The sequence below is a fragment of the Puntigrus tetrazona genome, chromosome 3 (assembly GCF_018831695.1).
Source record: "Puntigrus tetrazona isolate hp1 chromosome 3, ASM1883169v1, whole genome shotgun sequence".
NCBI classification, from domain to species: domain Eukaryota; kingdom Metazoa; phylum Chordata; class Actinopteri; order Cypriniformes; family Cyprinidae; genus Puntigrus; species Puntigrus tetrazona.
The window spans coordinates 10,607,589-10,618,169 of NC_056701.1; the positions used below are offsets into that span (position 1 = coordinate 10,607,589).

The window sequence follows — 10,581 nt, forward strand, 5'->3', positions numbered from 1 at the left end:
ATAGAGTTAGGTAAACGATAACAGAATATAACAAAAACGTAACAAATGTTTTATTGTAGTAAAAGTGTACTAACCATGGATTTGTACAAGCACAATTTTTTTTTACAAATACCATGGTCAGACTATAGTGTAGCAAAACTATGGTTAACTTGTGTTTATAATGGTTTAACTATAGTAAAACTATGTTTGTTTGTTTTTGTAAGGGTAAATACATTTTATTTTGGTACCACTTTATTTTACAGTCATGTAACTCGTATACATACTATGTACTTATTAGGCCTATAGTACTGACAAGAACTAGGTAATGACTAGGTACTACTAACCCTGGACCTACCCCTAAAACTAACAATACCCCATGCGGGTTAACTTATATCCAAAATTACCAATTACAAGTACTGTAAAATAAAGTGCAACCATTATTTTATTTGTTTAATGTTGTTATTATTGTTTAGTTTTATTGTTATTTATTTTTAAAGCTTTTTATTAGTGGTACTTGTATTGTATTTGACAAAAAGTTGGCGTCAGTCACGGAAACGTGACGGTTTCATCCGTGTTTATTTTGAGTTAAACAAGTGTCGTCATGTCAATTCACAAGAACCTTCGTAGAGAGCGGGCTGAAGGCCCGCCCACCACGCTAGCGAAGCCCCGCCCACCCATTATCTGTTTTCTAGCTCAGAAACACCTCAACCAACCACTCAAACAGGTAAAGGTGTGCTGAGCGTTCTGCTCGGAGCCACGCAGGTGAACCGTTGTTTCCGGGAGCACAGCTGCCATGGCTGAGTCTCAGCTAGTCTGCATGGACGACGAACATGTTAACGTGAAGATACCGGAGTCCAAACCGGAGTTTTATTACAGCGAGGAGCAGCGGGCCGCGCTCGAGCAACTCTTAAAGAACGGGGATGGCGCGTTCAAGATGCGTCTCAAAGAGGATAACGTTAAAGACTTTCTCTCCGCGAGGGAAGTCAAATGGATGCGGGACACTTTCCAGGAGTATGAGAGCGACTCGGACACCTGCTGCTCGAGGTCGCCGCATGATACGAGTGAAGACTCGGGTGTGCACTCAACCTACTGGCCGACCATGTCTGATACGGAGATCCCTCCGCTGGACATCGGTTGGCCCAGTAACGGCCATTACAAAGGGGTAACTCGGGTGTCGGTTTACACCCATCCACCCAAAACCAACAGTCCGCATATTAAAGAGGTGGTCCGCAGACTTATTCAAGAATCCACAAAGGTGAGCCATCTTGGCCGTCTACTATTTATTACAAACGTTAACAATAATGTCTTCTTTCGTTTTAATTACAAGAAAAAAAAACAAGTAGGCCTATTCAATAACAATGACTAACGAGTAGTAATAACTAGTGACTAATTAAAATTCCTATAAATTAAGTTGTCATTAGTAGGCTACTTAGTGACCTATATATATATATAATCTGTTCAATTAGTCATCAATAGCTATGCATTATATACAATAGCATCAATAGTAAGTACCCAATTGATACTGGTTAGCCTACTACCTTACTTGTGTGTATTTTTGATTGCTTCAGTTTTCAAGTTTTACTGTAACTGTAACTTGAAGTATTAGTACTTAGCTACTAGTCCATTTCCAGGAGATTTTCAACGCCTAGGTTTCCTAGTAGTAATTGGACACTAAATACACTCTATACTAAAATGTAGCTACACTCTTAAAAAAAGGTTCCAAAAGGGTGTTTTTGCAGTGATTCCATAGAAGAGTAATTTTTGGTTCCCAAAAGAACCTTTTAGTGAACCGTTCCTAAAAAAATGGTTTGAAGAACATCTAATAACCTTTTTTGACTATAAAGAACCTTTTCTGCGTTTGAAAAGTTCCATGGATGTTCGAGGTTCTTTAATTCAATTGAACCATTGATGTCAACAAAGAACCTTCATTTTGTGTAGTGGTAACTAATGAGATATGAAATGTTACGGCTGGGATAAATACTGTGAATCTGTGTCTAATAAATAGGTACTTGTTTCTAGTAAATATGTTTGAAATAGATTCTAGTATCTTTGAGAATAGTTATTAGAAACTTAAAAAAACTGAAAAATTGGAATAGTAGCAATTGGAATACGTGAATTATAGTTTTTTTAGACCATAGATCCCCTACTTAAAAGCAAATGTATAGTTAATAGTGAGATAAAAAGCTATTTGAGCACTGGATAAGGACCGACAAATAAAGTAGAAACAGAAATATATAGGTCGTTTTAAGGAAATAATTTAAGTAATGTGTCCTGACTTGAGCCAAGTCATTTTCAGATTTTTTTATAGATTTATTGGTTTCGTCTGTGATGATTCACATGATGATGAAGCATGTGACCTGAATACGTTTTATTGGATAAGTTTACACGGGGCTGCCGTTATGACATATTCTGAAGTAAACTGTCAGTCATGTGGTTTTGTACTTTCCACTGAGCGTAAAATCATCTTTTAAAATAATCAACATTTAAATCCGACCAAAAAGTTGTGTAAATGCAGAAAAAAGATCGATTTAATGAAGTGAAGTACAAATATTAAGATTTCATTTGCTGAAGAAGACATTTCTTCAGAAACGGCCCAGGCCCGGTCCCCAGGGCTATGGGTATTTTGGTGGAGTGCTGTTTATTTGTGAAATAGCTCTGAGCTGTTATTTGGAAATCACCCTGACTAAACATTGATCTTTAGTCATACAAAACGATATGAAACGGAAACATTCATTTGAACTTTAAATAAAAACTAACCACACAATGCAGAGAAAGGCAAGTTAATTAAAAACGTAAATAACTTAATCCAGTCTGGTGATGGAATTTTTATTGGTATTAATAAATATTAAAATTATATTCTACAGATCACAAAACAGAGGTCTCTAGTCATTGGTCAAATCAGGTAATAAGTATAAAAATATTTTTGTGCAATACGATGTGTGTCGCTGAGAATGAGTTTTCTGTAAAAAGAGTGAAGTAATAATCATTCAGGAAATCACTCTTGTGTAGCCTTGGGTTTTGTCTCTAAGTGCCTTGTCAGTCACACTGCCTCAAGTCATACGGCTTTGTTCCTGGGTTTACGCACACAATGTGACTTCTTTAACAGTGGTATGGTATACTGACAACTTCTGGTATAAAGCATTTCAGCGGCCTTTACTCTATAACCCTCAATTAATACAAAAGCTGTTATAAACATTCATGAAGTTTTAACTCAAGAACTCCTACATTTCACTGTAAATTATAATCTAGTTTAATACGGTTGTAATATACAGCTGGTTAATTTTATTGTAAATGCACAAACCTTTAACTTGTGTGTTCCGGTCGTTATAAGTACACCCATAAGCCTTATTTGTTGGTGGGTTGCGGTGAAACTTATTCAAATGCACTTGACAAACTGAGTTAATGATATTCTGTCAAGTGCTGCCTTTGTTTTGTTTAGTTTTGTAGTTACTTACCGTCGCTTTTCTTTTATACAGCGACTCTCTGCTAATTAGCGATTTTACAATTTATCTTCAAGCACACCTTTTGTAATACTCTTGCTATCGAATCTCAGAAGACCAGACATTACATACACATTTATGGCATTTTATACTCTTGACATTCTGGGTACACTCATTGAGGGTAATGTGCCGTAGTTGTTAATTATATTGATTTAGATGTGCCTTAAAACGTTTAGAGCAGGGCTAACTAGAGTTTCGTTTTAGTTTCAGGTGTCAGTGCTAGCATTAGACTGTGTCCACAAGACGTTGTATTTCTATCTTATCTAGGTCGATCCTGACGCTCGTGTGTTCGTCTGAAGCAGATGGTACCTCCACTTGAGGAACTGATAGAAACATACATGTCTGCTAATGTTAAAAATAGCGTTTCCTTGCGAGGTAACATGTGAAAGAGACCTACAAATGCTATTGGTTCCTTTTCGGGAGAACAGGTTATGAAAAATAAAACGTCATTTTCGAATATCTCCAGCTTTAGCAAAAGAGAAGAATCTGTGTTATCAGACGTGATTCAACCCGTGACACTCCTGCTCAGCTGCTATCTGTGTTTTCTCTTGAATGCAAACTGCTTCCTTCTTATTTACATAGCTTTGACGTGCCAGGCAGTGAGGATGAAGAAGGGATTCAGGCCTAACCTTAACTTAAAACAAGCTTTGAATTGACCCAATAAGTCATTATGAGTCGTATGCTGACCTAGTTTGCATTTTATTTGATGTGTCTGGTTTATAACACACATGTGTCCCTTAACCCAGATTGACTGCTTTGTTTCATAAATAGATTGTGACTTTGTTGTCGGGTCTGCTGATACAAACTAAGCTCTCGCAGTTTAAAATAAAGAGCCCAGTGTGGCTCACGCTCACCTCAGAGCAGATGTAATGATATGCGAAATGAACTTTGCTTAGCTTTAACCACGGTTTGGTATCACTTGGTTTTCAGTTGGTGGCAGTGGTCATGGACCTGTTGACGGACCTGCTGATCCTGCAGGATCTTTTAGATGCCGCGAGTAAGAGAGGGGTGGCCGTGTACTTGCTGCTGGAGGAGCACGGCTTGCCTCACTTCCTGGACATGAGCAGCAGGCTGCAGATTTCTGCACAGCACCTGAGGGTGAGTCATAACAACTGGGTTATACGCAAGAAACTGCGTTTTGCATAAAACGAAACAAAACCAAAAAAAATCACTCACATTCTTATTAAAATAATGCAATTAAAAAATGTATCCGTTTTCATTGCCGTAATAAAAACAAAATATATCATTACCATAATACTGTAAATTAAAGTCAATTATTTATGCGTCATGGTAGTACTTGTGGTACAGGGTATAATTTATGATTTGAACACAAATAATACCTAAATGTTTAATCAATTATGAATGCACATATTGACAGTAGTAAAGGATGCATTGTGACAATGCAAACTGGAAATCAATCTTTGCTCTTAAATAATGTCACATTATTTAAAATATGGCAAAAAACATTACATTTTGGCAACATTTTTTCATTTTTTTAATTATTGATTATATTTCACTGAATCTGAACACTTATCCACTATTAACTTCGACTTTCCCCTTAATAAATTCTTAATTTTATTGCTTATTAATAGTTATTAAGGTATGTAGAATAATACATTAATATGTACTTAATTACTACTAATAAATGACTATTAATCTATTGTAATATGCATGCACATTATATATATATATATATATATATATATATATATATATATATATATATATATATACACAGGTAATTTTATTATTATTCTTGTACAATTATAATGAAATTCTGGTAAATGTCCATCCAGTTTTAAAACAAACAATTATAATCTTAACAACACTATGTAAACCTTAAACCTCTATTTTTAAACCCATTTTTAATCCTTAACACTAGCCATTAATAAATCAACATATTGCCGCTGTGTAATCACACAACACGTGTTATCAAAACATCATAACGTGTGTATGTTAGCAATAGTCAGACGTGCCTTATCAGGCTTTGCTGGAAAATAAGTCAAAAAGAACATGTGACTTCCCATATCACTCACAAATGCACATGTTAACAGACTGTCAGCTGACCTTCAAGGGATCTGTGTGAACTTGCAACTCTGGATGAATCTGAAGCTGTTGCCAAAGGGTTCGACTGACTTCCTGGTCCGCTGTGCACACACACAACCACGCTGTAGAACAAAACCCTGTGTTTTCTGCAAGACTGCCCCAAATACTGCCGATCTCCCTAAGATACACTGCCAATGAGCCTTATCTATGTGGATTGTTTTATATAGGACACTAGGGCTTTTCATCTGACACTTTACACTGAGCAATAGAGTCGGATAATTCAGCATTGTTATTTCCTGAAAGAGGATCTGCAGATTTCAACAGAACTAAGAAAAAAAGGCAACTTGAGCTTGTTCAGGAGAGTTGTGGAGTGCTCTCATCTCTCACGCTTCTGCTTTTTCCTCATCCATGCCAGCCTTGTAGTCAAAAGTCCTTTTGTCGCTACAGTATTCCTTTCTTTTGAGTCCTCAGTGTAAATGAAATCGCCACACCTCTGTGTGCAAGGATTTATTTTTTTTTTCATTAACCTCTCACTGCTTACTTCACCTTGGATATTTGCCCATGTCAGGTGTGTTGCTCTGACACTTCATGCCTTTTGAAAAATCCAGATTTCCCACTTTATACTGTTCGTGCCAAGAACAATAACTATAAAGAACAGTAGCTATATCATTCAAATTGATAGAAGATAACGATACATTTATTATAAGCTTTTACCATGCAAGCTCTTTAAAGATGGTCAGTTTTGACTGTCTATCCATGTTTTATTGTTCAGCAACAATTCAATTTGTTCTATTTGTTCTATAATTCGTGATATTATCATTTCAGTCGTTTTATGGACACTCTTTTCGTAGAGTAAACTTTGGATAGAAGGAGAAAAAGAGTGATAGCAGACTGTGCATCTTTTACTGTTTGTCAGACAGTGTGATATAAATCTTAGTCAAGACTTCGGTCACGAATGACTGGGTGTTTTAACCGGATCATGTCTGTTTTGGCATCCTCATTTACATGCATGATAGAAATGATACCGCAGGATGCAAGCCCTTGAGCAATTGGCAATTTTTTTTTCAAAAATATCCTGTCTGGAGTCAGTTGTGTCTAGACAGAGATTTTTCTTTAGAACTTTCTTTATATCTTAAATGCAGTGCTAAATAATACTTTTTCTAAATACTTTTTTTCTCTCACATGGCCCAGTTGCTGACCCCATTGTTTCCTTATACTGTTAATTATTTTCCTAGAGTGACTCAAAATTTTCAGTTCCTGTGAAACTCACAAAGCATCGTTGATTTAAAAAAAAAAAAAGTTAATGCAACTAGGGAAGCCTGTGACTTTTTTCTTACATAATAAATTGCTTGCACCTCTGAGTGCACAGCCAAAATGTTATCTGATGCTTGATGATATTCAACGAAATTGTGTTTTAGTTATACAATAATTTTTTTTGTTGTTGTTTTGTTTTTTTACCTTTTATTAGTACTCAGACGCCCATAACACAATTCTATCAGTGGCAACATTATACAAAATCATTCAGGCATTTTAGAGTGACTAAAACAGTATTGACGTGGTGTGCAATAGATGTACACTCCCAAAAATGTGTCTCGGAAAGCAGAAAATGATGCATTGTGCACAGCTTTAAACATTGCTTCCTTTCTTTCTGATCTTTCAGAACCTGCGTGTGCGAACTGTGAGAGGATCCGGCATGCCGCTGTCCTTTGGTCGTCTGCCAGGATCGCTGTGCTCCAAGTACATGTTGGTAGATGGAGAGAAAGTCATGTTTGGATCATACAGGTTCGTAAACAGACCAAACATTACATCTTGCGGTTTTCACCATCACTGTGGTACAATTTGTTCAATCTACAATTAATACATTGCCTGTACACTTCCCATCTTTATAGTTTTACGTGGAGTTCCTCGAGGATGAACCGCAACACAATCACTGTGATGTCAGGTCAAGTTATTGACTTCTTCGACAATGACTTCAGAGAGCTGTATGCCGTGTCTGATAAAGTGGACCTGTATCGTGAGTTTCACATCAGTAAGCCGGCCCTGCCGGTTCCTGTGCTGAAAACACCAGCAGAACCAAACAAACTCACAGTTCCTGTGACCACGTCACGCTTCCAGATCTCTGTAGGGGACACCAAACAGGCCGACTTAAAGGTGCCTGCACATAAATACCATAATCCTAAGTACTCTTTAGTCGTGGGCAACAGTCTAGGCGTGACTGGCTCCTTGCAGGATCTTTCTAAGCTGAGAGACTATGTTGATCATGCCTCTGTGAATAACATGGAAAAATTAATCTACACTAATGGAGACAGCATACGTCCGCAGTCCCCTGCATCCCCAGATGGGACAGAGGATGGGAAGAGCGATGGGAAGAAGCCTTCGCTGTTTGGTTCTAAAAAGCAGCGCTCTTCCTTCCGGCATTTCTTGAAGGGCAGAGCAAACAACCAGAGTCCAGACGCTCTCTCTAAAACAACTCTTCAAAGCACAGATGTGAAACAGATCAGTCATAAAGACACTAAGATTACCAGCAGCTCCAAAGAGTCGTCTTGGTTGGTCAATCATATTAATGAGCAGGAAGATGCATCCAAACATGTCACTCCTGCTCCTCGCAAGATCTCAGACACTGACAGCATTGGTGAAGTTGAAGACACGTTTGAGATGATAGAGAGTCCACCACAGGTGAAGTTTAAACTCAGGAAGAACAAAATGGGTCCAAGAAGTGTTTCTCTTCAGACTATTGCCACAGATGGTGAGGATGGTATGTATGCTGATCTTCTTTTTTTTCTGGAGTAGTGCAATGTTTTCATGCACAATTTGAGGGAAAATGCCTTTTTAATTTTCAGATAAAATTGTATATATATATATATATATATATATGCTTGTTTGTATGGTGACTCACTTTGGCCCAAATTTTGTTATGATATGTCAACATGCTATTTTATCTTGTATTAATATAAATAAACAATATAATTATAAACTATAAAACTACAATAACAATATTCATAGCTGTCTTAATTTCTTTATTTTCCGATGTTTAACAATAGAACATTTACGTTTTGATGGGAAACAACAGGGAGCCCATAAAGCTTCCTTTTTAAGTGCTTCTCATTAAAGCAAGTATGAAAAGATGGTTGGCACATGTTGTGTTCCCAAATACACGTTAAAATGCTCAAGCAGAGTGGCGCCGAGACGGCTAAGAACACAGTACTGCACTTCACTCTAAAACAAAACTATACATTTAAATTGCAATTTGATAATAGGACAAATCCATATGAGAGTTTTGCAGCCCTATTATGATGTTTTTAAAGACTCGTATGACATCTTTTGTTTCTTTTCAGGCCTGAAAGGGCGGAGGCGTAACCAGAAGAAGGCCTGCATTCAGTCCTGAGGTATCTCTGCAAAGGAATCAACAAGAACGTGTGCCTATAGATCGGGATTTTGGATATTAGGACATGTTTCAAAGAGAATATTAACGATATATTCTGAAAAAAAGAGGACATTTATTTTTATTATGTTCAGTTTGGACAAGATCTGGATAGTGATTCTCCTTATAATAATATTGTTTCAGCTGTCAGCTGAAAAACAAAGTATTGGTGCTGTGTTTTCAAAAGGATGTGAGGTTATTTGAACCACCAAAATGCTGTTGACACTGTGAGGAGCAGGTGGCAGGAAAAAAAAGACTGAATTGTAGCGTGCTTTCTGTGATCATGTGACCTGGCGGTTACAGCTTTGAATGTAAGAGTGAAGATGTAGCATGTTACACATACTTCCTGTTGAGCAGATCTTTGGCCTGTATATTTACCCAGGAGTAATCAGTTGCACTTACCCAATCCTCAAGCCTGTGACCTCCTCTTGAGTCATAAAGGAAAGAGGGAAAAGCTCCATAGCAAAGCTGACAGATGAAAACACGACTGATCGGTTATCACTGAAGGTGCAGTCACGCGTACTATTTCTCAGCAAAATTTCGCAGGCGAAATCCAATCATTTCAATAGGAATCTGTAATATTGTGAGTTTTGCTTGAACCTTCCGCACACTGATTTAATTTGGTCCGACAAAATCACTGCACTGGCGTTCGAGCTGCTTGTTTAGAAAGTGACCAACCAAAAAAAAAAAAAAGTCCAGCAACGTAAAATGAATGGCTTTATATGTACATGGACCGATTTGTACACATTCATTACTTTATTAATATAAATTTCACTGCTTTCTCTTTAAGAATTCCCACGGAACACATTCTTGATTTAAAGATGCGTAACAAAACAGCGGAATGTATAAGAACGTCTTGAGGGGGTTTTATAATAAATGGCAGACATCTGTTTTGCATGTTTACATAAAAAAACAATTACAGTGCAGCATAGTGGAAGACAAAAACGTGTTCTGCGTGAACTAATGGCGCTTGGAAATAATAGATGTTATGCAATAGATTTTTAGATCAAGAGTGCCAATAAATAAAGGGCTGTGGCCTTAAATGTTTTTTTTGCTTCTTATTTCTTGCATCATATATAAAAAGAACCTACTTTGTTAGTTCAGTTGTGAAGTCGTTAGTTTATCAGGTTCAATATTACTGTAGATGTGAACAATCAGATGTCATTTTGGACAACTATATGATGAATATTCTTTGATGGATTCAGCAACTTCTTGGAAAGGAAAATACATAGATAAACTAAGTGCTTAAAATGACATCCACGGTACCTGACCGTGCTGACATCATCGGAGATACGTCAACGGATCTGTTAGGCTAACATGGGTGTGACGTTTGCCTTCCCTTGTTTGTTAAGAGTAATACGATGTGTGTTGCTTAAGCATGTACGTTAAACCAGTGACCTACATGACCTTGAGCCAGACTCTTCACTCATCATCCACCACCGAACAGTGCACAGCTAGTTGCACACTTACGACCAGCTAGATGAGTGTAGTCTTGCGAGGGAAATGACAGAAATGGTTAAAGTGATGGCGAGCGTCTTGGCAGAGACGAAAGAAACGATGCACCGGAAAGGAGGGGAGTGTGCTTTTGTAGACCACAATTGCAGTATAGGTGTAGCAAAAGAAGCAACTCTGCAA

The 10,581-nt window shown here is 37.4% G+C and overlaps 1 protein-coding gene across 1 annotated transcript; it reads left to right on the forward strand.

Annotated features, from left to right (window-relative positions):
- Positions 1–47: 47 nt before the first annotated feature.
- On the forward strand, positions 48–9,993 carry fam83fa (family with sequence similarity 83 member Fa). Its single transcript, XM_043234869.1, has 5 exons — positions 48–1,234; positions 4,410–4,577; positions 7,186–7,307; positions 7,415–8,280; positions 8,861–9,993. The coding sequence occupies exons 1-5, from the start codon at positions 773–775 to the stop codon at positions 8,908–8,910; spliced, it is 1,668 nt and encodes a 555-aa protein (XP_043090804.1). The 5' UTR covers positions 48–772; the 3' UTR covers positions 8,911–9,993.
- Positions 9,994–10,581: the final 588 nt, after the last annotated feature.

What these genes read in the sequence shown, in the direction of transcription:
- fam83fa (XM_043234869.1), top strand. Translation starts at nt 773, where the DNA reads ATGGCTGAGTCTCAGCTAGTCTGCATGGACGACGAACATGTTAACGTG. An exon ending in TTATTCAAGAATCCACAAAG is followed by an intron (nt 1,235 to 4,409) that starts GTGAGCCATCTT and finishes CTTGGTTTTCAG; the next exon opens with TTGGTGGCAGTGGTCATGGA. An exon ending in GTCATGTTTGGATCATACAG is followed by an intron (nt 7,308 to 7,414) that starts GTTCGTAAACAG and finishes CCATCTTTATAG; the next exon opens with TTTTACGTGGAGTTCCTCGA.